We start from the raw sequence: 26,204 nt of genomic DNA, 5'->3' as shown, positions 1-26,204 counted from the left end.
GTTTCTTTTTCATTAACTAAATAGTACAATGTGAAAGTAACTCAGATTTAAATAAGTTTTGTGTCTAATCTCATTAAAAAATTCAAGATTTAAATTTATTGAACAGATTAATGTATCATATAATTTTAATTTTTTAGAAAACTATGAATGTAAATAATGAATACTCATTTCATATGTACTTATGTAAATACCATTGTTTAACAAGATACTAAAAACAAATTCTTACTAATTATTTTTACTAAAATTATTCATTTCCATGTTTTGTTTTGTTTTTTCTTAGTCTCTTTCTAATCAAAACTAAAGAGTGCAATGTGAGAGTAACTTGGGTCCAAGTGGGCTTTGAAACATATAAATCTAATCTGATAAAAAAAAAAAAAGATTTAAGTATATTTTGAAAAAATATTATTGTGTTTTACGTAGTTTGACTTTTTTTTTTAAAAAAAAAAATTACTATTTAATGTAAAACATAAATACTCATTTTATATTTACTTTTAATTAAATTAGATGGGTAGTATTGAATCATCTTACCTTATAACTATAAGATACTCAAGAAAATAGAGTAATTGAGTAGGCCAAAAAGACTATTTTGTGTTATGTAATTTGACTTTTTTCTGCTCAAATAAACTATTAATAAAGTTGTAATTTTCCCTATTTAAGAACAAAAATTGATTTGGCACGGGTCTTGCACATGTTAGGCCATAATCCCACCTTGCTCGATTTGTTCAATTCTTACCCAATAATACATTACATGTTATAATGTTATTCCACACTATATTTTTTTTATTTAATTTGAATCAAGTTATTATATACAAGATTTTAAAAGTGAGTCAAAACAATGGATTTGCTTTGAACTATGTTATCATATATTATGGTTATGTTTGTCGAGGCAAATAAATTAGCCCATAGTTTGTAAATTATAAGATTTGTCTGCTAAGCTATAAGTCATTGATAAATTACTTTAACTAGCTTTTAAACTTATAATTTATTATTTTTCTATCAGTTTTTACTTTTATTATTGTAACGTAAATAATTTTTTACCCCATATAATTTACTTATTATAATTTAAAATAAATAAATTAGTAAATAATTTTAAATAATTCATCAAAAAATTAAATCAATAATTTGAATAATTAATATTTTAAAATAAATAATCTAGCTACATAAATAAAAATGTTTTAGATTAATAAATAGTTTATTATAATTTTAAATTATTTATAAATAATTTAAATTTAAAATAATTAATATTAATAATTATTAAATATAATTAATATTAATTGAAATAAAATTTATTTTTAATTAAAAACTTTATTTTACATCAATTTACATTTTAAAACTAATTAAACTGCGTACTTTATACTAAACACTTCATCTTAAAATTTTATTTTGAGTATACAATAAAAAAATTACACAAACACTTAGTAAGATTACAATAAAGTTTTACAACGTCGTATGCTTTATGGAAAAGTGATTTTTGGAGGAAGTGATTTTATAGATGGTTATATCAATTTTATTTTTGATTTATGAAAATCTTTCTTTCCACCTCGTCCCTTGGAAATAAGTTCATGGAAAAGTGGATAATTATTTTATTCCTTTAAATATTTTATAGTTGAGAATATATATTGTAACTTTGTAACAAATATAGGAATATAAGATTCTCAACCTGATCACATTCCTGAGAACAAGTTTGATATTTGCAAAACATTTCTGATAGGAGGAAAAAATTAATGATCATCGATGGTTTCATATTTTATGTGAAGAAACTTTGGAGTAAAGGAACTAATATTGAGGCAGTGGATTATTTCCATAGCACAGAGGGGTAGTTATCAAATTTGGGTACTATTAGCATTATATGTTATAATAAAGTAAACACATTATGTCTCTTTTCTTTATAAACTCTATGGTTGAGTTTGTCAGTAGCAATCAAATGGACTAGCTTGCACTTTAGTGCGGGTAGCGACATCTTTCCATCATTCATTTAAAAACAAATTGTTCAATTAAATATCGACAACAATTGATAATTTTAATATAAAAAAAAATCCATGATATCCGATTCAATATTCAAATTTCTTAAAAATATATAATATATCCTGAATTAGTACCAAGAGTCAATTTAAAACAAAATATGTCTTATTTAATTAATAGTATAAAGATATATTTTTGTAGATGATAATTATTTTTTTTTGAACTGTTACACTATTTCACTCAGGGTTATGAAACCAAACATATTAGGTTTTAATCATTTGATGGTTGTTTTATACGAATAAAAAGAATAAAGAATGAATAATTCGTTTAAAAACAAGTTATTTAGAATCAATTTCTTTCGTATAATCAAATAATTTATTTTTAAATAGGAATAAAGACAGTTGAGAATCATTGTTGAATTTTTTTTTAAAAATAAAATATTTATGTGAATAATTATTATACAATTAAAATATGATACACTTTTATATAAATTTTTAATATAAAATCTAACAAATTTTATTTAACCATAAATATCTTTTAACCACCTTTAATAAAAGAGATTTAGGACTTTATTGATTTTCTTTTCAAATACTATTTTTTAGTTTTTAAAAATTTGAAAAATTTAAAACTTGTTTGGTAATTTAGTTTTACAAAACTATTTTCTATTTATTAATTATGGCGGCCGAAAAACTAAAATAGGTTAAAGAGGTTTTGATTTTTAATTTTCAGTTGTTTTCAGAAGAATAAAAACACATAAAACATGTGTTTTCATTAATGGCAAAAGCATAATAATGATGACTTATGAATTAGAAATAGAAAAATCCATTACGTTTTCTATCAGCTAAAGGCAAACTCAATATCTTCTATTTCTCTTCTACCATGTTTTTAAATAGTGAACTAGTGCAACATTACAAAGTTTAAAGGATAGATATTTTTAAAAAGAAATTGTAAATAGGATTTAATTGGTATATCTAGACATGTTTGAGGTACAATTTAGATTGATTATGTTGAATTTGGGTTAGACAACAACTCTGAAAAAATTAGATACGATTGAGAATCTAAGTTATCACAATTTTAAATTGAATAATTTTGTGTTGAACTGAATTATCATTTATAAAAAATCATTTTAATACAAATATTATAAAATTATGTTAAAATAACTAATTATATATATATATATATATATATATATATATATATACATATATTATAATATACTAAATATTAATGTTAGGTGATAATGTTATCAATTATGTTTAAAACATACAAAATATTAATAGAATTATAACAAATTAAACAAATAGATATTATTAAAATAAAAAAATAATAATTTTATACAATATTTGATTAAAAACTAATTTTATAATAGTAATTGATTTTATCATCTCGTTAAATATCGTAATAAATAAATAATCTAATCAATGATTTGAGATTGAATGTCAATATATAATCATTAACTTCTATTAAAATAATAAATAAATATTAAAATTTATAATATTTATAAATTCAATTAAATTAATGTTTGAGATTGACCTAATGTCCAAACTCCCTTTGTTCACAAATATCGGCCCAACCTTCTTTGGCCTTAGATTATAACTCGGCATGGCAACGGGGCGGGTCGGGGCGGATTTTGCCTCCTCCATCCTTGCACTCGATTAATCGGGGAAAACCCACACCCACACTCGTTTCATAGCGGGTGTGAAAATTAAACCTTCATCTCCGTCCACAACGGGTTTCGGGTTTCCCTGTCCACACCCATTTATATATATAAAATTATAAATTTAAAAAATTATATGTATTATAATTAATATAATAAAATAATTATTATCAGATAATAATAAAATAAAAAATTGTTTTATATAGAGATAAGATTATAATTTTTAATATTTAAAAAAATATTAAATATATTTGATATGTATATGTATAGAAAATTCAAAATTTACCCTAATAATACTTGCGGGACGGGTTTGGGTGCGGGGTGGATATCATCACCCCCGTACCCGTCCCCGCACCCGAAATTTAATTTTGGGGAAAATCCGCACCCGCACCCAATCAAAACGGATTTTCCCCGCCCAAATCAAACGGATTTGGATGGGTATCCGCGAGCGTGGATTTTTTTGCCATCCCTAATTATAACTAGTTTTAATTGTAAAACGGCTATCATCCGTAATTTTAATGGTTAAGGAGAAACAAATACAAAAATTGTATTACAACATCGGCTAAACATATTCCTTTTAAAATTTATTGTTTAATTACTTTACTTAAATATATTTTACATATAAATTATTTTATATTAAAATAACCTTAATTAAAATCAATGTTATAAAATTAATTTATTCAAAATTATTTTAATACCAAACATACACCAAAGCTTCAATTGGAATCAATTTTCAAATTCAAACAACACTCTAATTTTTTTAATTATATTCAGTATAAAAGAAAAGAAACACAAAATAAAATAATTATAAAAAAGTGAAACATATATCAAAACAAATTTTTAATTTTCAAAACATATTATAAAAATAAATTTATCCAATAATTTTTTCCATTTTCATATCTCTAGAAGAGTTTTCATAAATAATATTACCAAACGAATTTTTATTTATTTTTCTCTTAAAAACAACTTCTTAAAATTGATTAACTAAAAACCAAAACTCATTAAAACAAATCCTAAATTATCATTTTTTTTACATAGTAGTTAATGAAAACCTAATTATCCTAATTTATTTTTGTAAAGTATTAAAAGTTATTTTGATTTCTTCTAGAGAAGAAAAGGGTCTTGACTCATGGTTATCCAAATGGAATAGAATATTAGAAATGGCAATGACCTTCCAATTCCAATTCAATCTTTCGTCATTGGGAATCAAGAGACAACAACAGTACGACACACAATTCCGTCGTTTTATTTCATCCAAAACGACCACGTTTCCAACCATCGTTTCACTTTTACATTTCTTTGCTCAAATAATTATAATTTGAATTTAGAATTAAGATTTAGAACACAAGAGAATAAATTGAAGATATAATCATCAACCATAGATGATAAGAACATAACCAGGTAAATTTTTCACCAACCCTTTTCTTCTACAATTGCACTTTCCTTAACCTCGTTATCAACTCAATTCTTGTTACAATTTTTTTTTTTGTCTTAACGCGTTTTCTCCTTCAAAATTTTCATCTTTATCGTTTAATTCACATGGGTTTCGTTCCTTCTTCTATGTTATTACCTTTTCCTTTAGTTTGATCTTAACTCCTATTTAGTTTGGTTATCCCCTTTTTAAAAAATTGAACTTTATCTTCATATAACCTTGAGAGTTGAAGCCCCTAAATTACTTTGTTTTATATGTCACTGTAACTGTATCAACATTGTTTTTTTTAAATGAATTGCTAATGTGTTTAATCCTAAATTGGTTTTATCTAGTTAATTGATTTTGCATTGTGAGAAATTTAGAAGCTTTGCAAGTATTTCATGAATGAATGTGGTTTAATGGTAAGTTAAGTTTAATGATCAATGGTTTGAGTCATGTTGAGAGTTGTATTAGTTTACTAATGATTAAGGAGAATTTTAAGGGAGTTTGTCATTGTCAATTGTTAATTTTATAATTACAAAATTTTAATGATTTTAAGCTGTAATTGACATTTTCATATGACCTTATTTCCCCCTTATGTAGTTACGAAGCATCGCATACACCCGATTTGATTGCTCAGAAGTTAGGTTATTATTCTATGAAATTAAGAATCTTCATCTAAAAAAATGTGTAGGAACAAATTTTCAAGTTGTGGCTTTTGAGGTGACAGATGTTGCTTGGAGATTCGAAGTAAAATACTTTATTTTGATGATTTTGGTTCACCAAGGCTGAAATAATCAATTTAATTGATTTACTTTTTTGGAACTTATGTGTCTACTGCCAAAGGCCTGAAGTTGAACCAATGGATTGTACAGCTGCTCGAAAGACACAGAAGGCTGATCGAGAAAAGTTAAGGAGGGATCGTCTAAATGAACAGTTTGTAGAACTGGGTAACATTTTAGGTAAATGAGACTTCACTTCCAAATTTATGAAAATAGTGAATAGTGAGTTGACTGCCAAAAACGTCACTGGTTCTTGATATATTCCATTGTTATTACTTACTTTCTAATGATATGTAACTTCAAGACTCTCCTTTGTTAGATAATCTATTACTAAAATGCAATTTGTTGTTAAACAAATGCTGGTGTTGGTTTGATATCTGTTATTTTATTGTCGACACTTCTAAATTCTCTCCCTTTTCTTCTCTTTAATCATTTTGCTTCTTTGTCCCTCCCTTCCCCCTCCAGCACTATGCTCTAGCGGGAGCAAATAAGTTGTTTAATGCTTAATCTTTTTTGCTTTCTATTGATTTACTATCCTGATTGTGAATCATATGTATTTATTTTGGATTTATACATTACAGCAAAATCATATTGTTATATCTCAGTGGCAAATGCTTTGTGTGATTTATCTAATACTTTGAATGTAGTTGTTTTTAGTTTACCTTTCCTCGAGTCCTGGTTCATCCATAAAGTACATTAATGCTGCAGTCGTCAGTTGAATGAAAGTTTAATTAGGATTTTCATACTTGTATAATGTCAACAACTTCAAATTTTGAAGCAATCTCGTTAAAGTTCTGATTATTTTCAACTACATGTCGCAAAGGTTACTTAAGGTTATAAATGCTGATAAATTTTACCAAACAAATTGTTGCTTGTTGCTTCTGTAGAATTCATCCATGTGTTAGGCATTTGATTCTTACAACTGATAAAACATAATTCCTCTTACATCACTCTGTGCCTGTGTTGACTCTGAATTGCAGACCCTGATAGGCCCAAAAATGATAAAGCAACCATTCTAGGTGATACAGTTCAATTGCTGAAGGACCTTACTTCTCAAGTTAGTAAACTAAAAGATGAGCACACTATGCTAAATGAAGAATCTCGAGAGGTAATATTTTCTCTTGGTTCGACGAATCACCTTGATGCTTTTGGACATAAAGTTACAGAGGAAATGATTTAATTTAATTTTCAGTTGACTCAGGAGAAAAATGATCTCAGAGAAGAAAAGGCTTCTCTTAAATCAGATATCGAGAATTTGAATAACCAGTATCAGCTGCAACTCAGAACTATGTTTCCATGGACTGCAATGGATCATTCAGTTATGATGGCTCCACCGTCATATCCGTATCCAGTTCCAATGCCGGTACCTCCTGGACCAATTCCCATGCAGCCGTACCCCTTCTACGCTAATCAACATCCTGCAGTCATCCCTAACCCCTGTTCAACATACGTTCCATTTTTAGCCCCTAATACAATCGTTGAACAGCAATCCACCCAATACGTATCCCCACCTCTTCATCCAGGTAGCCGGTCCCATGTATCAGGAAAACAAGATTCTAAAAACAAATCATCCAGGGAGAGCAGGGCTGAAAGAAATGAGGAATCTAATGATGTAGCCACGGACCTTGAGTTGAAGACTCCCGGGTCTTCTGCAGACCAGGTTAGTGCTATTTTCACGATAGATCTTGTAACCTAGAGCTGTAGTAGAAAAGGTATTTTGTTGTGGATTAAAGTCGTGTTTGTTGTCGGATTTTGCAGGATTTATCGTCCGCACAAAAGAAATCGAGCAAGTCATCGAGAAAGGAAAGCAGTTTCACAGAAGGTAGTTCGTTAGGCAAGTGTTCTTCATCGTACAGCGTTCAGGATAGCTCATCAAGTAGTGTAGTTGGGAGCAGAAAGGCTAGTGAATGAGAGAACATAATTTTAGGCAAGTGTTTGTGCCTTTTGAAGCTACTATGAGTGTTTTCATTGTGCTTCTGCTGCAACTAATCTGGAGGTATACGTCACTTCTATGCTTATCCTGAAAAGAAAGTTGCTTCTGTTCTCTCATCCTGACTAGTAGTTTATTCTGAGTACTGTATAATTTGATCATAAACTTTTCCTTGTGAGGAAAAGCTTTGCAGGTTCAATTGTTTATATTCCTATTTCTTGTGAAAAATTGAAATTGAAGATGGAAAATCTCCAAGCTGAAACCAGTAAGGCTAACATGTAGGTTTGTTAATCCCTTAATCACAAACTATCCTAAACAACCACACTTATTTTATCTAGTGTATGTTTGGGTTGTAGTTGAAAATTTCGAATGTTGGGCTCAGTAAACTCAGTAACTACGGAGTTCTTTTGAGTCAAGCTTAAATGAAATTTGCAACAGAAATCCAAATCCATCTACTCTAGACAAAGTGCTATTTATTAGTTAAAACTGCAAAAGAAGTTTACATTAAAGTGTGTACGAGGGAAATAATGTAACATAATAAAAAAAACTTGCGAACAACGTGTAATTATTAACATGAAAAACATAAGTCTGGTCTTGCTGATGCAAATAATTTCAACTTATTGTATCTTATTTAACTAGTTATCAACAACAAAATATACGGTTGGATCATCAAAAAAGTATTATAATGCATTCGTGTTTACTACAGAACTAACAATACCAGCACTTCAGAAACACTATTTTCATGTAACATTTTAAAATTGTTCTAAAATTCCAGTCTTGTGTGAGGGTTTTGTGCAATGTTAAATCAATTTAGTGGGTTATGATTCTTGGTACATATGAATATTATCGACATTTGTATCGGTCATTTGAAAATCTTGCTGATCAATCTAACATATTGTTATGTTCTATTTGTTGGCCAGGAATAAGAACATCAGCCAGACCTAAAATATGATAAAAGAAGGGAAGACAATAAGAAAAAGTGCACCTATCAAATATAATATGGCCCAATTTAAATTTGGTATTTTGGTCTATTTAAAATAGAGTACTCAAACAAATTGAAAAAATTATAGTACAATTCCAAACATTATGGTCACCAAATATTAAATTTAAAATTTGTTTTCAAGTTACTTGAATTTAAAGTGTGTTGAATAAGGCCAATGTTAATAGTTTTTGTTCTCATTCATCTCAATCAAGAAAATTCTATTGTACTCGTCCAAAAAAAAGAGAAAAGAAACACCAGTACCCGACTCTTGCAGGTTGTACACAGCAAAATATGTTTATAGGACATAAGTTACACTCAAAGAATATATGCCAAAACTCAAAGCCATCCTTGTATCAGAAGCAAAAGAAGCTCTTATATAAACCTTAGAGAACAACCTAGTTCTAGTGTCTGTTTCTTCATGTGTCACTGACTGAGAAAACATGGGGTGGTTATTCTCCAAGAAGAGGAATGCAGAATGGAAGCATGGATACATGGAGCAGAACATGGAAACTGTTTCTCCTTCCCCAACTCTTCATTTGTTTGTGGTATTTGGCATTGTTATTAGCTTGTTATGGCTCTCCCATTACACTGGCTACAAAGCTTAGCAACATAACATACCCAATCTACTTTCACTTAGTACTTTTGTTGATTCTCTTCTTTGTTTCATACTCTACTTGTGGATGGTTCAACTTTCGCTTCACACATTCGAAGCACGAGTTGCGACAACTAGCTATGGTGTCTCACTGTCTCCCTCTATCTTTGCCATCTTGCTGATGCGGCTACTGCTACTGCTATGGCTTTCTTATTTTCCCTCGTGAACTAAAGCATGTGGTTTCAAATGAATTACTATAATTATAATTGTAATTCATCATGCGTTGCTTGTAATCGTTGTAAGGTTATTTAAATGTCAAGTTGAACTTCATATATGAAAATGACTAATGTTAATACAAATTTATTTAAAGATAAAGCATGTCTTTCTCTCTTTTTTTTGTATGTCACTATCTGAAAGTTTACTGAAAAATACATTATATTACATTTTTTGATGATTTGTCCAGAATAATGGACGCATATATAATAAAATTTACACTTGTTATTTTAATTTGATTCGAGAGTTTCTAAGAATAATAAAACACCTGTGATTTGAGAGTTTCTTATAATTAAATCCATATATAGTTTCTTATAGCAAGTAAGAAATGGTTGATTTGTTTCGTCATGACATCACTTTTATGTGTCTAATAAATATTTCGAATTTTAATCATCATTAAAAAAAAGTGTACTTATACCAATATACCATAGTTACCGAAAAACATGAGATAACTTATGCAAATAGAAAACCTCTTTACTAATAAAAAGTTACGAAAATATCAGTTGCATCTTTACTTTGCTATCATTTAGAAGGAAATATACAACACCTTCCTTTCTTCATCTAAATACTTAGGTTCATATAGTTAGTTGAAACTAAAAACAAAACCAGCTAAAACCAAACCAACCTATAGAAATAAAAACACAAAAACCAAATCAATAAAACCAACTATCAAGAAACACAGATTGAAACTGCACCAATATCAACAAAACAACAATCAAAGCAGCCACACCCCAAGGAGAACTCCCTCCAGAGGTGCTTTCTTGTGTTGTCCTGCGCCTTTCCCAACCAGAACCACCAGAAAACCAACCTGAATCTTCCATTGATGAAACCAAACGAACTATAAGTATAAGCACGATTGGTACAACAAATAAAACCCAACCCAATTGTTCTTGAGCAGTTTCAACAACTTCTTCATAAGAAAAGTACCATGAAGTACCAAGGAAGATGAAGATCACTGCTAAGATTAACAGAACAGGATAAGGCAGAGGATTCAGAGTGAAACCATCCAAAGCAGAGGAGCCTCTGTTGTTGTCATCAGCCATTGAGTTTTATGGTTTTTTGAGTGTTAGAATTCAAAAGTTGGAAACTTGAAAGAACCCTTTTGATCTATGGAACTTAGTGATATATATGGTAAAGTCAAAGAATTAGGGGTAGTGTTGTGTTGGCAAGTAGAAAATGCAAAAAAAAAAAAGTGACCAGATTTTATTCCTTAAAAGAGGTGAATGGTATTGTATTTGTAGGACATAATATAGTGAAATAATATCGTTTATTTTTTCAAAGTTATAATTAATTGTTGATTATGACATAGGTTAGAATATGAGTGTCCATTATGAATGTGTCCTCAGCAATTAAAGGAAGACACATTTCACTTATCACATATAAACACCAATTGTGTGAACATGTTTCTTTCTACCAATAATTGCATCTACAGTACACAAGTTACATATCTATCAAGCATATCACAGTGAAGTTTTATTTTGCTTTTATAAAGTTTGAGAGAACTATCGACTTTATTACAAATTTATAATGAAATTGATGTAGAATTTACTAACTGAATATTTCAAAATCTTTAATATAGCATTGTTTTTAGTAAAATCTTTAATATATCTATACACTTAATATATATCTTAATAGAAAAAAATAAAGAGAGAAATAAACTGATATGATATATTAGTAATACCATAAAAAAAAAAAAAAGTTTTTTTTACAGAGAAATTAAAAAGTGTACTTATACCAATATACCATAGTTACCGAAAAACATGAGATAACTTATGCAAATAGAAAACCTCTTTACTAATAAAAAGTTACGAAAATATCAGTTGCATCTTTACTTTGCTATCATTTAGAAGGAAATATACAACACCTTCCTTTCTTCATCTAAATACTTAGGTTCATATAGTTAGTTGAAACTAAAAACAAAACCAGCTAAAACCAAACCAACCTATAGAAATAAAAACACAAAAACCAAATCAATAAAACCAACTATCAAGAAACACAGATTGAAACTGCACCAATATCAACAAAACAACAATCAAAGCAGCCACACCCCAAGGAGAACTCCCTCCAGAGGTGCTTTCTTGTGTTGTCCTGCGCCTTTCCCAACCAGAACCACCAGAAAACCAACCTGAATCTTCCATTGATGAAACCAAACGAACTATAAGTATAAGCACGATTGGTACAACAAATAAAACCCAACCCAATTGTTCTTGAGCAGTTTCAACAACTTCTTCATAAGAAAAGTACCATGAAGTACCAAGGAAGATGAAGATCACTGCTAAGATTAACAGAACAGGATAAGGCAGAGGATTCAGAGTGAAACCATCCAAAGCAGAGGAGCCTCTGTTGTTGTCATCAGCCATTGAGTTTTATGGTTTTTTGAGTGTTAGAATTCAAAAGTTGGAAACTTGAAAGAACCCTTTTGATCTATGGAACTTAGTGATATATATGGTAAAGTCAAAGAATTAGGGGTAGTGTTGTGTTGGCAAGTAGAAAATGCAAAAAAAAAAAAGTGACCAGATTTTATTCCTTAAAAGAGGTGAATGGTATTGTATTTGTAGGACATAATATAGTGAAATAATATCGTTTATTTTTTCAAAGTTATAATTAATTGTTGATTATGACATAGGTTAGAATATGAGTGTCCATTATGAATGTGTCCTCAGCAATTAAAGGAAGACACATTTCACTTATCACATATAAACACCAATTGTGTGAACATGTTTCTTTCTACCAATAATTGCATCTACAGTACACAAGTTACATATCTATCAAGCATATCACAGTGAAGTTTTATTTTGCTTTTATAAAGTTTGAGAGAACTATCGACTTTATTACAAATTTATAATGAAATTGATGTAGAATTTACTAACTGAATATTTCAAAATCTTTAATATAGCATTGTTTTTAGTAAAATCTTTAATATATCTATACACTTAATATATATCTTAATAGAAAAAAATAAAGAGAGAAATAAACTGATATGATATATTAGTAATACCATAAAAAAAAAAAAAGTTTTTTTTACAGAGAAATTGATGTTTTAAGTGAATGTTTGAAAATTTGGAGTGTTTTGTTTTTAAGTAAAAATTGTAAAAGCATTTTCGAAGTAAAAATTATAAAGCACAGTTTTTAAAGCATAGTTTCCTTGATGTGACGTTTTCCCACTTCCTACTCAATTGATTGATTATTACACCTACTACTTTAAAATAAAAATAAAAAAGTGATTAACCTACAAAACAACACTATTTGCATCTGTAACGCAATATGGTTGTCTTATTCAACCGACTTCTCCGAATGCATTCTCACCACTGCTGCTAGATTTTAACCTTCGCCACATCTATAGTATAGTCCATTTAAATGTCGACATGCACTCATTTTATTGAATCAGATAGCTATCGTACAAAATTCAATAATGGTGATAATGTTGGACAAATGACCCTCTTTAAGTTGTTGGGTTGGGTGCTGATTATTCATTCAGCCATGATCATCCATCATGTATAAAATTTTATTATAAATTCTAATATACACTAAAAATATGTCATTTTTAAGTAAAAAAAATAAGGAACACAACTGATAAACGTTAATAAGATTTAAATTATACTATTTTATCTCAAAATATAAACAAAAATAATTAAAAAATTAATATATTTAATCTAAATTTTAAATAAAATATATTTTGATTAATTGATATGTTTCATCTATATTTTGATTAAATTGTTATTTATTTATTTTTAGTATTAATTCATCACTGTGAATTAGGTTTCATTATAGTGAAGTAGATTTCACCACAACAAATTAAGATTCAAAAAGAGATTTATGTCCAAATAGATAGACACTAGATATTAATTGGATTCAATGAGGTATCAAAACCAGATACGACTCACATGGTAAGACAATGATAAAAAAAAGATCGATCTATTACCTACTTATACTTAATACACCATCTTTTCTTCTTTTTTTCTTTCAGAAAAATCTGTGTGGTAACACCAAAAGTCATAGCTTCAACAAACCGTTTAACTCAAGATTGCTCCATATATAAAAAAAAAAAACTGCCAAGTCCTTGTCCTTGATTTCGTTTTATTTTACATTGAAACTATACCGAGTCTTCATTTGACTCATTTCAGAAATGCTAAAGCAAGCAAAACAAGGAAACACAACCATATAAAATAAAGTTTAATTTGCATGTATTAACATACAAAATATTTTCTACTGACACAAATCACTCATATTCATTACTTTAAAAATGGTAATCATACAAGTCGAATATTTTTGAATATCGAATGATTGTGATTTACTATCAATATAAAAACTTTTTATACAATGTATATAAATTAAATCCTATAAAATATAAGATGCTTAAACTTTATATCATAATGTAACCTGACTCAAAAGAATACACTAATAAATAATAAAATTATAATTACTCTCTCTTTTTATATTATCATCAAACTCATAAATTACAAACTCATCCTATATTCCAATGCAATATCTTATTAATTGTAGCATGAAATAAATCATAAATGGGGTGACACAGAACATAATACCAATCATTCTCCTCATCCACCACCAAGCTCTTACCAGTAACAGTAGCAGGCATGTGTGCAGCGACAATATGGCGGTTTGGCATAAACCCTTTTTCTTGTGCCTCCCAACCATGACACCAAAAGCACGATCAGTATTACGATTATCGGTACTACAAAAGGTGAGGAACCACTCTCTACTTCATATTCTTCCTCTGGTTCACTTGAGAAGAGCTTTGGTATAACCAGAAGAATCAAGGCCACAGCCAATATCAGAACAACATTTGGAGTATGAGCATCATAAGCCCTGGGTTTACAATAGTAGTAACCCATCATGTGATAAGAAGGACTGAGAAAATGTGAAGAAAGTGTTTATAGAAGAGATTCTAACCACATCTACATGGAATTTTATAAAAACAATGGGGAATACTCCAACATGAATAAACATTATTGATTATGCATACTATTATTGTCCTCCGCACAACTTTTTGGTAGTTGCTCATTTAATATTATCTTTTTTTATGGAATCATTTAACATTTGCTTTTTAGTTAGGCTATCCCATTACGTAAGATAGACGATATTATTATCAATTGTGGGGTCGATTGTAGCACTTGTATATAGAAGATTTGCCTTAAGGCAGCGTTTGGAGGCTCCAAATTGGAGCTTAATAATATTATGGAATTCCAATTTTCTCTAACAAATCTTACACTACGTCATCATTATTGAGCAGGCATTTGGAATAAAGTGTGCAATTATAAATTTATAATTAACCCGAGGGTCAATTCATTCATTATTTATCATGTGACTCGTGGAATTGGCTTTCACCGAATGCGGAAGTCTAATTATATCACTATAATTATATAGGAAAAACAAGAAAATAATTATAATACTGAGGCTCAATCCCATCCATAAAACAGTTGGAATTAAAATAAGTTTGGATATTAAATGTTAATCCTATTTGGAAGTATATGGCCTACAAGAAATCAGCTGTTGATATAGCTCATTGCCTACAATTAAACATGGCACCAAATAACATAGACTCCAGCCAAAGTAAACCGATTTCTGCACATTTGAATTGCTTATGTTGCCACTGAATTGATCGTACAAGCACCATTTTGTCACAAAACTCTAAATTAGTCAACAAAAAGGTTTAGGCAACTTAGTTTAAGTTATCTTCAAACTACAATTGAAAAATAAATACAAGAACCAGCTAAGTAATTATCTATGATAGTATCGAACTAATTACAGCTGAACCTCGTGATTTCAATGCCACAACGTACAAAATTGGCATATACTAAGTTCCTCACTAGAACAACGATAGCTTTCCATGAATATTAGTTGAAACATTCATTAAGTTATCAATATCTGTGGAAAGCGTTCTGTGGGAATAAAATGAGGCACAAAAATTTACCTTCAACAGAATTTCAAGGTCACACTTTTCCTTCATATTTAAAATTGAGTTTGTAATCATGTTGAAGAGTTGCCAAGGTATTTCTGCAAGGTCCCTCTACAAAATGAAGGGAAAATTTTGAAATTAGATTATTCCTTAATTGCTTTCCTAGAATTTCATCTAGTCAAGATTGCTTACCTCCAAAAACAGTATGAAGATATTGAAGATCATCAACTGAGCAAGCATCTATCAAAGCATAGACACCTGGTCTTAAAGCTTCATCTATTTCTCTGCAAATAACAATGTGAATAATTAGTATTTACTAATGGTTATTTGGCTACACTTTTAAAAAGATTCTAGCCACTCAGCCTACCAAATTCATCTCTATTGATACTTTTTCATTGTTATCATTTCAAAATATGGGTAACGGAAAATTTAATAGACTATTGGAATTTTAAGAAACTCTGAGATGACAGGTTAATGAAAGTCAGGAATAGAAAAGGGGTATCTGTGTGGTCGAAAAGTGTAATCCTGCAACTGGTAACCTTTGACAGAAAAAAGAAATGAGTAGACAACAAAACTAATATACAACCTTCTAATACCACTTCTGCTGGGACCATATCCTGAATAAACCGATATATAGTTGGATAAAAACAGACAACATTGACGACCAAATATATCTTTCTGCTGTTTTATCTGCATGATGATCATAGAAACAAACCGGGTAAGCAAAAGGAACAAAAAAATAATAAGCTATCAAATATAAGAAAGAAACAAATAAATGATTTGTTAAATAAAGGCTGGACTTAAGCTTTTTCTTGATTTGGTAAATCAAGAAGGTAAACACACCATCTATTTAGAAAAGAAAAAATCCCAAAATTTTAAGATACTATCAAACTATGGAAAACAAATACTAGCTGGTTAAGTGATATGCCATATACGTTAAGAAGAATACAGGCTAGGGAAATACAACTGCTTGCAACCAGTAACATCTAGATGATGTTTCATGTCAGCAAGCTGAAACAGGCAGCTCCAAGTCCCTATGTCCATGACCACTTATCAGAAACTTTGACTGAGGGCTGGGAATTTCAAAAGCAGCCTGAGGGCATTTTGGATTTTTGATACAATCATCAACAAGAAGCTGAATTGCAAGTACAATGGCAGGATCTAACTAGTCTCTCTCAGATCACTCTGAATCAAAGGAGAAGCAATTGAGTAAGATTGTCTGTTTTTTAAGTTTGTCCTTTAGTGCTGGTCAGAGTCTGTCTGAGTCTCTCAGTATGAAAATAGGAAAAGGTATATTGATGTATACAAAGTATCACACGGGGTGTTTGAAATTTGACCCACTTGATATCTCACTTACCTCTATCCTTTGTCAAAATTTACATTAACAGAAAGCAAGAGTGTAAAAGCAATTTGCACATAAAATAAACTTTGGCTTTGAAAAGGCAGGACAGAGAGTATTTGAGAATAGAAAAATTACTAATATGCAATGCAAAAGATGTTAATAATGTATTCATGTTCAGAAGGTAGGCACACTAATATGGATGACACTAACCTCTTCATAAATTCTTCGTAGAAAACAAGCACATTTCACTCCCTCTTCTACTTCCCATGAAAAGCAACCTTCACTCACCATTGAGTTGTTCTCTAAAACTGTCTCCAAGCAATTAAGAAGAACAGTAACAGAAGCTTCTAGATGAGCAACACACTGCTTGCACTCACTGGAATGATTATAAAACAAGCAGAACTGTCATGCATAGTAACATTTAGACGTAGGTTGGGAATTTCCTCAACAACAAAAAAATGTTGGTACAATAAAAAGGCAGAAGATTGCACAAAGATATTAAGTGCATCAAATAAATAATACCATCATATATTTGCTATCTCTATCCATTAAATGTGTGAAGTGGTACTTTGATCACAGTGAATCAAAAGGTACAAAAACCAAACATACCTTGGACGATGCCTTATAATGGTACACAATAGTTGACAACATGCAACAAATAGGTTAATTGTGAACTGGTGATCTACATGACATAAATTCACTCCCTCTGCTGGATGAGATATTTGCTCTTCTGATATCATCAATGTATATGATGAACGAGAAGCTTTAGAAATTCTATGCTGATGAAAATTCTGAAAGAGTGCTGCAGGGATATGTAGCATGTGACCTACATGCCACACATCCATTGAGAATAGACCAAGTTTCCTTGAGATTGTAGCTAGCACTTCAACACACATGAGAATGGCTGACCCAGGATCAGGAGTACCATCAACTGTTCTACATCTCAAGTTAACATAAAATATACGTGGGCTCTGTAAATGCGCAATAATGCTGAAAACAGAAGATACTAAGCTTTGACAGTGTCTTTTGATCAGCTTCAAGCTTTTCCGACCTTAAAAAGAGGGGAAAATGTCACAGAATAACAAAATTAGATATGCATTTTCCCTGTCCATATTTGGTACTGATCAAACATGCAATATATTGACAGAACAGTATCAATCAATAAAATGTAATCAATGTCCATCTCATAATCCAAGTATTTCAATTAAGGATTATAATTTATAAACAGGGAATGTGATAATCGTAATATGAACGCTGCAGGCAATGTTAGGACTCCCAAAAAGTAGTTATAGATAGCATATGAGTGAGCATTTAGGGTAAATTAACAAAACAAGTGAATAAGTGAAGGAACTGAGTCCTGACAGCTTTATTTTAGAGAACAGAAACAGTCTGATATATAATATTCCTTTGTGTGTTTGTAATAACATGTACTGGAAGATTATATCATAAGTTTGATTTATGATAAGACATTAAGACATCATGTGGTTTCTGAAGCCAACACATCTAGTGAGGTTTTGGCTATCTTAGTTGTTTGTATAAATTCACTACACTCTGTCATCAGCAAGCTAAAATTTACACGCATAATTCTACATCTCCATCAGCATGTGATCAAAATCATCATTATTTAACATGCTATTGACAGATGACTTTCATAACCCAAAGTGTGCACAGTGCAGAATTTTTCTTGAACAAAAGTTATAATATAACTAAAAAAATGTCATTTTAAATTATTGCAAATTTGTTGAAGTGAATCAAAATATAGCACTAATATTTTACTTAAATAATGACTAAAAAGGATTTTGAAGGAATGTAGTTTGCAAACATTAATTAAACAATGAAATGAAAAAATTATTTTTCAAAATAGCCATAGTATGTGCCCTCAGTAGCTGTTCTTAATACCTGAAACAAAGTCAATAATCATGTCAAAGCAATCAATGCCAGCTGCCACAAGTGACGAAATTTCTCCCCCATCTTTACTTGTTTTTATGTCATAGATTGCAGTACATCCTTCTTGTACTCCAACTAGAGCTCTCTCAATGGCCTGTATAGTAGACAAAAGATGCAACTCTGATTGCCTCTCTAAATATGCTTTGAAAGACACCCGCAGCCTAGTTTTCAATTCATCCAAGCAAAAATCATACATTTCATTAGAAGAGCAAGCTTCAAATGATCCTTTATGTAGTGTCTTCGTACTTGACTGTCTTTCGTGTAAGGTTAGCGTTGCCCTTTTTCCTTGCAACAATATGGACTTGCCTATTGCCCTCATATGAATCTGTACTAATTTTGTATAAACTTTACTCGATGAGGTAGGATCAATGAATCGAAAATAACTTGCTAATTCTCTCAAATAGCTGAGAGCACCATCTAACAAAAGAAAAGCAGGTTGTTGTGGGACCCCAACCATCTCTGTAAATTCTAATAACAAGATTTGTGAGATTTTGATAAAAGTAGGCACAAAACTTGAAGGCAATGGCGAATCATCCTTCTGCAAATTTAGCCTCAAAAGAGACGACGAAGCTATTAACAGTTGTCTTAGCAAAAAAGCTACTTCAGGATTATCACCTTTTACCAAGCTTTGTAACAAAGGTTTATTCAGACCCAGTGACTCAGGGGAATCATCCCTAGCCAAAACACTGGCAACAAAGTTTACACTTTCTGAATTTAACATTCTTTCAACATCACTGTCACGTCTGGAGACATCATCAATTGCTGATGAAGTGGAGCAAATAGCTTCCGCTTTAGATTCTATTTGTGTTCCAGCTGAGGCATTAGCCTTAGAAACTGCACATTCTGGTGACAAATACTCTGTACCAGACAAAGATAAGTTGAACACTGGATTTTCAAAACTCTGGGTATCATGTAAACTTTCAGAGAGTTGATTATTCTCACAGAGAATTTTGTTTATGAAAAAATCAACAACTTCCACAAAAGAAAATATACAACTATTTAGTTCAGAGCCATGTTCGCGTTTCCACGTCAACACTTTTTCTATATGGCTGCTATCTTTAGCATCTGTTTGGCCCAGGGCAGATGTTAGGCCCCACAAAACCCCACTAAAGCATGAAACTGCAGCAGACAGTCTATTAATGTTTTCCAAAGTAAGACAATGTCCCACATTGACACAGCAAGGGTTATCCTTTTGAGAAACAAGCACGTTTTGCATCAGCTCTTTCAAATTCTCAGCCATAAAGGTTAAACATTTCAATGCCTCAAGCTTGGAAGAATCTACATATGGAGAAGATGAAAGCAAATCATTCTCTCCATGACTAATTTTGTGATCAGAGATTTCTTCGCAAGGCATCTCAGCTTCTTTATCAATGGAAAAAGCATGGATAATTTGACGTTTTCCAATGCCCAACAAGGCATACGAGGTGTGATCCATTAAAGAAAACATCAAAGATTTAGATAGAACATTTTCTGCTGAGAAAATATCGCGAATTCCAACAGTCACATATAAAGACTTTGAAAGCCACAAAACAGGAAATGAACTTTCAGAAATAACCGAATTTGGTGAGGATTGGATGGTGTCTGTCTTCTCACATAATCCCACTAATATATATCTTAAGGCCTTCCGGCAAGAGACAAATAATCTCAAATACTCACAATAGTAGTCCTGGTACACTGTGCTCTGAAAATACACCAAGGCATTTACAAGAAGCCTGCAAAGATTATGCAGACAGAAACTGAAATTAATCATTTAAGTGTTACACAAATTATGCTCGACAGAAATCCTTGGCACAAACAACAAAATGTGTCTAAGACATTAAGAAAAGTGTCTAAGACATCTTTATCACAGGTTCACATTGATTTGGATTTCCTTGTGATCAGCAAGGGCCAATGAGTGTAATAAACAAATTTGAAAATTTCTTTGCAAACAGAGATGGTTTTGCATTTTCAGCAAATTAATTTCTTATTTGTGAAGATATAAAACAGAAGTATGGGGTGCATTGATTTCATGTCTTATTGCCAAAGTGAAGTTATTAAAAATGATAGTAGGTCTATTTTTGAAGTGCTATTTAAATAGGAGCAATTGATCAAATTATGGCATGAGTGTTTATGGCACGAAAGTTCCCATTTACAATATCAGCAAAATCAGAAACTTTTGTGGCATTTTTATCTTTTATATTCACACTCTTTTTTGCACTAGTTAAACATTTTCTCCTCTGTAACAGAATTAGTTCTTTTTAATCAAATATATATATAGGGGGCATATAAAATGGGAGGAGTTTTAGAATGACCGGGTGAGAGAGTTAAATCTTGACCATACAACTATACATGGATGATCATGATTAAAAGTTATTTAAGTGACACATGATCACTTAAAAAAGTCACATGACTTTTTCTTCTAATCTTGACCATCCATGTATAATTATGTGGTCAAGATTTAACCCTCTCACTGTAAAACTCCTCTCATTTGATACGCTCTCTCTCTCTCTATATATATATATATAATTAGTTCTTTTATTTACACACACACAAGACGATAAAGTAGTATCCAACACAGAGATGACTGTACCTTTCAAGGTTGAAAATACTAGTCACAATATGTGAAGATGATCCTGCATTTACATCGACCATCAAAGATAAGAGATTAAGCAAATGGTGGCAATCTGTGAAACTTTTGATGGTAAGAGGGGAGGCATTTTCTCTGCTGCTGATATCTGCATTAAGCTTGTCAGATGAATGGGCGGCTAGCTTTTCAACTGGAACCTCTTTATTTTTTACAAGTGCTGAGTTGTCGAGGGCACTTAAACACTCTATCCAGTTAGGTGCTGACTGAAGCTCGACAGCAGTACATGCAATATTACTAAACAATGGTAATACAGATTTCTCTAAAGCACTGCAAAAGATTGTGGCTAGATTCCTGTGGACAAACTAAAACAACAACATAAAATGAATACCTATAGATATAGTCGTTTTCTTACTCAAAGCATCACATCAAACTAGAAACAAATTAAAGTTTCCATAAATCAGAACTAAGCTGAAACAAACACTGGCAAAAAGATTAATATGCAATTCTTTACTAGATTACTCATGAGTGTGTCTCTGTGTGTGAGTGTGTACGAGATAAACATAAAAATTGTGTATAACCAAAGCATCTTACCTTTTGTTCGTACAAAATTGAATCACTTAGAAGGTCTAATGATATATGCGGCAAGGTGACTCTCTTGAGTAGCTTACACTCATCTTGCATGTCTAGGTCATGCAAACTGCTTGATGCACAGTGAAGGGAAGTACGAAGTAAATGTGAGAAGAATTTTTTCAACTGTTTCTTGGAACCATGGTTTCCCCAAATATCAATATTTTTGCAGAGATTTGACCAAATGGCTATTGGCAATGAATTTTTGTTAGCAACATAAATTCCCTGATTCCATTTGTTGATTTGAGGAGCCAAAGAAACTAAATCTTCACATTTTACATCATCAGAAACAAAGATCGGGGATTGATACACACATGATAAGTTTTCCATGATAAAACTAGTAAGTCCAGTAGCTTCTTCCTTCAAGGCCTTGATTCGTGATTTATAATGTTTCTTTTGCAAATAATTCAACAATATAATGTGCCTATTCAAGTCAACAAGCCTCTGAAGAGCCATAGACTGAAATATATAAACCAGAGGGGAAGAATCGTCGAAGCCATACTTTAGATAGAAGTCTGAAATTAATTGCATAACAACAAGAAGGGAAGCAGAAGGTTGGACAATCCATGAAAAGAAACTGATGTCAGTCTCATCAGTCTTCTCCATCAACTCAAAGGCAGAATATGCTGAGTAATCCCCCATCTCGGCAGACACTTTTTTTGATAAACTGGGAGGCATAAGGCTGATTGCTTGCCTAAGCAAGCTTCGGCTGGATGCAAACAACTGAAAAAAGAACACAAAGACCCATTGACTGGACCTACCAAATTTCTTCAAAACCTTTCCCTTTCCAACAACCTGATCAACAGTTTCTCCTATTACAGATGAAAAAAACTTGCAAATAGTATCTGTTTGTTGTATAACTAGAATACTCAAGTAGGGACGCAACAATGACATAAGTTCTTTAACAGCAACTCCAAGAAGATTGCTATTGCCTTCAGTTATAGTGGCTGAATCAAGCACTAAAGAATACAGTCTAGAGAGCCCTCTACCCAGGAGCTCTGCCTGCAGATTAATCATCCGTAATTTGTTTTTATCAACCAATGGAGAGCAGTCTTTCATCCACCTAAGAGTTTCAGATATATCATCTGTTATCTGTTTAATAAAACCACTCACTTGCCCTTCTGGAATAGATTCCATGGCTTTATAAATGGTGTGGATGAACTTATGTGAAGATAACATCCTTTCAACTGATTCGGAATAAACATCATTAGATATAAATGTCAAGAACTTAGAAGAACTTTCTTCAGCATCACAAGTCAAAAGCCTAAGTGCTTTGCACAATGTTAAGATGGCAATTTGTACCTACATCATTTAACAGACAAAATGTGACGTTAGCTCACTAAATTGTGAATATAACAACTTGCTTTAAGATTTTCCCTGACCATCATTTCCCTTCCCTCTGCCAAATAGTCATACCTAGAATTAGTACGAGTTACCGACACACAAAGTACAGTAATCAAATCACAAGGAAATATCCATGCAAACCTCTAACACATAATTTCTTTGGAATTCAGGGTTTTGATACAAACCTGGCGAAGTTGACTGTAGAGATTAATTATTTGGCACCCCAAGTCAGGAATGGTGGAAGATAATGAGCATCGATCAAAAGCATTTGACAAATTGCAATTGATGGCAGAGTATGATAACAAAATAAACCATAAATTCACCAAATCTTCTCCAATAACCTCATATTCAATTTCCAAAAGATAACCCATTGCAACTAATATCTCGTTAGCTGCTAAAATAAATGTTTCCGCCCCCTTCATGTTATTTGTATCATAGTTGGACAAGCAGAGTACACTAGTGGAACTAGCTATCAATGAACTGAATATTTTCTTCAAGAAATTAAGACAAGCTCCTCCAGATGTGTCCTCTGTTTTTACATATACTTTCTCTTGCAGAAAACTAGCAAGCAAATTACCAATAGACTTCAGTATACCAAAAAGATCAGAAAAAAGCAGTTCGGCATCTATTTTAGCTTGGAGACAGGTATTAATCTCAAGCAAAAGAGGCTCCATAATCAGTACCAAAAAATTAAAAAGGGATTTTTGAGTATCTACAGAAATATTATTAGAGCTAGAAGTTTCTCCTGACACAGGTTGCCTTAAATCATTTATTTTCTCCATTGTATTGTTCCCTTCATACAAAACTGAAGTTCCCTTGAACTTTCTTGCAGAATCAGCATACAAGCGAAATAACAAACCTAAGCTACCCATTGCTATAGCATTCTTTCTGGATATAATTTTGTTCAGCACATCAAACAAATGTCTATGATAACTCTTAATAGAGGCTTTTGAATCTTTAGGTTTATCATCACATGAAGCGACATACTTTTCTGAACCGTTTAAGCTTAAAAATTCATCAATATGAACTGGGTGAAAAAGTCCATGAGTAAGAACTTCTTCCACCACCTTCATCAATCTCCCTGTCCAAATGGGATCTCTTCCATTAACCCGAAGTTGCAACTCGCCTGACAATTGCAACAATGGCTCGAGAAGTTTATCCACAAAATTTTGAAATCCTTTCCTAGCTGGATGGACCCTCAAAAACATGGAGAAAGGCTGAAGCACCAACCACAAAGAGCGTAATGCAAAAGAACCCACACAGCTTCCGTCAAGGTTCTTGCCATGTATTTTTAGGACGAGCTCAACCGCTGCTCCAGTCGTTTCAACCCATAAGTCCAAATTTTCATTTGACAAACCACCATGGGATGAGAACACCAACGAAACACAATCAAGAGCAGTATCATACCGTTTAAACTTTTCATCAGATTTAAAATCTTCTCCTGAACATGTAGATAAGTCCTCTAGCAGGAACAGACTATTTCTGACAATAAATTGAACAGTCTGTAGAATGTTTCGCGACATATTCAGAGAGACATGAATCTTCAAAGACTCCTGCAAGCAAAACTTGAAAATCTCCCAACAACGAAGATCCATATATGCCTCAATTCCATCAAGCTTGGGTGTTTTCCCATCGCCCCAGTTTTCCTTCCCATTTGGAGGGAACAACACTGTCAGGATCCACTCATTAAGGTAACATAGTAGTCTTGGTAGTTTTATAGTTTCACAATGCTGATCATTGTCAACACCATCATCCACCCTTGAATGAACAAAACTGAATGCTTGATTGACCTTACTGCACTAACACACACAAAAAACATCTCAGTGTCATCACACTGTTAAAAGGATTTGATTACTTGAAAACATGTTGCATATATAACAAAATATAAAGATGGTTGAAAATAACAGAAAATAACCTTTGAAGATCAAGGTGTTTGTCTTGGATGCAGAGTATCAATTGAAGATTGTTCCAAGGAGTGGAAAAATTCCCAGGGTCCTGAGACTTCTCCAAACGATGCAGTTTAGAAGGTTTTTGGGATTCATCATCGATTTTCTGCTTTCGCTTACGGCTTTGCGTCTTGGAATTTGATTCCAAATCGGGCATTGTCGAATTTTATTTGAATTAGGAGGAATTCTGAATTATGCGTATAATGATAAACCCTACAGTGGAACAAAAAACGTTAAGGGTTTAAGCTCGTATCACTAAAATCAACTATATTTAAGATTTACCTATATTAAAGTAAAACGGAGAAGAAGAAAAAAGCATGAAAATGACGAAGGAGATAATGTTTTGAGGTTTTACTCTGTTAACCCGAAGTATTAAGATAGGTATAGTTCATATTTACTAACAAAGAGAGAGAGAGAGAGAGAGAGAGAGAGAAAAATGATTGAAGATGTACTCTGTTAACGAAGCAACCTGAGGCGCAGGCAAAAGACGAATACGACGGACGAGAGGAGCACTCGAACCAGGGAGGAGGGAAGAGAGGCGAGGTCAAGATGACGAGGCGCGAATAATAGGTTCAAGGGTTTCACTAGTGGACTGCTCACAGACACTTTTTTTTTTTTCAATTTTTTTTTATTATTATTATACTTATGTTAAAAATTATTATTTTTACATAATAAAATTATTAGTATTGTCTTTTAAATAATAGAGACTTACCGTTGATTGTAATGAAAAATATATTTATTGGTGTTAATTTTAATACCATGGAAACTTTAGGATAGATGAGATATTTTGTATAAGAGATTGAGAAAAAACATAACCATATTTACACGACCTTGAGGTCGAGCTCAAAGATAGTCCAACGCCAACTTGATTTTCAAAACAAATGGCCTAATGTATCTCTTTCTTGGACAATAAGGTACGTCTAAGA

At 31.7% G+C, this 26,204-nt stretch overlaps 4 protein-coding genes across 12 annotated transcripts; 1 reads left to right on the top strand and 3 right to left on the bottom strand.

Moving 5' to 3' along the window:
• The first annotated feature begins 4,807 nt into the window (after nt 1-4,807).
• On the top strand, nt 4,808-8,875 carry LOC101491902 (transcription factor bHLH121). 6 transcript variants are annotated; one of them, XR_001144149.3, is made up of 7 exons: nt 4,808-5,020; nt 5,725-5,780; nt 5,877-5,992; nt 6,793-6,920; nt 7,005-7,472; nt 7,571-7,808; nt 8,663-8,875. XR_001144149.3 is itself a non-coding variant. In XM_073370123.1 (6 exons), the coding sequence occupies exons 2-6, from the start codon at nt 5,761-5,763 to the stop codon at nt 7,721-7,723; spliced, it is 885 nt and encodes a 294-aa protein (XP_073226224.1). In that variant the 5' UTR covers nt 4,808-5,020; nt 5,634-5,760; the 3' UTR covers nt 7,724-7,990. The 6 variants fall into 6 exon arrangements, 4 of the variants coding, with proteins under 4 accessions (XP_073226224.1, XP_073226226.1, XP_004505689.1 ...); XR_003473510.2 differs by lacking the exon at nt 8,663-8,875 and adding an exon at nt 7,928-7,990; XM_073370123.1 differs by lacking the exon at nt 8,663-8,875 and having other exon boundaries at nt 5,634-5,780; nt 7,571-7,990.
• Nucleotides 8,876-10,038: 1,163 nt separating this feature from the next.
• On the bottom strand, nt 10,039-10,921 carry LOC101491591 (uncharacterized). Its single transcript, XM_004505631.4, has one exon. It carries the CDS (start codon nt 10,630-10,632, stop codon nt 10,243-10,245), a length of 390 nt encoding a protein of 129 aa, XP_004505688.1. The 5' UTR covers nt 10,633-10,921; the 3' UTR covers nt 10,039-10,242.
• A 434-nt stretch (nt 10,922-11,355) lies between these two features.
• On the bottom strand, nt 11,356-12,238 carry LOC101491271 (uncharacterized). Its single transcript, XM_004505630.4, has one exon. It carries the CDS (start codon nt 11,947-11,949, stop codon nt 11,560-11,562), a length of 390 nt encoding a protein of 129 aa, XP_004505687.1. The 5' UTR covers nt 11,950-12,238; the 3' UTR covers nt 11,356-11,559.
• Nucleotides 12,239-15,015: 2,777 nt separating this feature from the next.
• Nucleotides 15,016-25,903, bottom strand: LOC101490411 (uncharacterized). Of its 4 annotated transcripts, XM_027335367.1 has the most exons (12): nt 25,731-25,890; nt 25,248-25,491; nt 23,518-25,126; nt 21,953-23,290; nt 21,365-21,723; nt 18,748-20,507; nt 17,458-17,899; nt 17,059-17,224; nt 16,093-16,196; nt 15,699-15,790; nt 15,522-15,617; nt 15,016-15,238 (listed from the first exon to the last, which is right to left on the bottom strand). In XM_027335367.1, exons 2-11 carry the CDS (start codon nt 25,433-25,435, stop codon nt 15,541-15,543), a joined length of 6,135 nt encoding a protein of 2,044 aa, XP_027191168.1. In that variant the 5' UTR covers nt 25,436-25,491; nt 25,731-25,890; the 3' UTR covers nt 15,016-15,238; nt 15,522-15,540. The 4 variants fall into 4 exon arrangements, with proteins under 4 accessions (XP_027191168.1, XP_012572708.1, XP_004505684.1 ...); XM_012717254.3 differs by having other exon boundaries at nt 15,016-15,617; nt 25,748-25,903; XM_004505627.3 differs by having other exon boundaries at nt 15,016-15,617.
• Between the last annotated feature and the right edge of the window lie 301 nt (nt 25,904-26,204).

Source organism: Cicer arietinum, chromosome 6, assembly GCF_000331145.2.
Source record: "Cicer arietinum cultivar CDC Frontier isolate Library 1 chromosome 6, Cicar.CDCFrontier_v2.0, whole genome shotgun sequence".
NCBI classification, from domain to species: Eukaryota; Viridiplantae; Streptophyta; class Magnoliopsida; order Fabales; family Fabaceae; genus Cicer; species Cicer arietinum.
Note: the sequence above shows the minus strand (reverse complement) of the source record. Positions and strands in the feature narration are given on the sequence as shown.

Excerpts from the sequence above, each read along its gene's own strand:
- LOC101491902 (XM_073370123.1), top strand. The coding sequence starts at position 5,761 with ATGTTGCTTGGAGATTCGAA. Across the intron at positions 5,781-5,876 it reads ATGTTGCTTGGAGATTCGAA|GCCTGAAGTTGAACCAATGG; the intron begins GTAAAATACTTT and ends CTACTGCCAAAG. Across the intron at positions 5,993-6,792 it reads AGAACTGGGTAACATTTTAG|ACCCTGATAGGCCCAAAAAT; the intron begins GTAAATGAGACT and ends TCTGAATTGCAG.
- LOC101491591 (XM_004505631.4), bottom strand. The coding sequence starts at position 10,632 with ATGGCTGATGACAACAACAGAGGCTCCTCTGCTTTGGATGGTTTCACT.
- LOC101491271 (XM_004505630.4), bottom strand. The coding sequence starts at position 11,949 with ATGGCTGATGACAACAACAGAGGCTCCTCTGCTTTGGATGGTTTCACT.
- LOC101490411 (XM_012717254.3), bottom strand. The coding sequence starts at position 25,435 with ATGCCCGATTTGGAATCAAATTCCAAGACGCAAAGCCGTAAGCGAAAG. Across the intron at positions 25,127-25,247 it reads AAACACCTTGATCTTCAAAG|TAAGGTCAATCAAGCATTCA; the intron begins GTTATTTTCTGT and ends GTGTTAGTGCAG. Across the intron at positions 17,900-18,747 it reads GATTATTGACTTTGTTTCAG|GTCGGAAAAGCTTGAAGCTG; the intron begins GTATTAAGAACA and ends CCTCTTTTTAAG.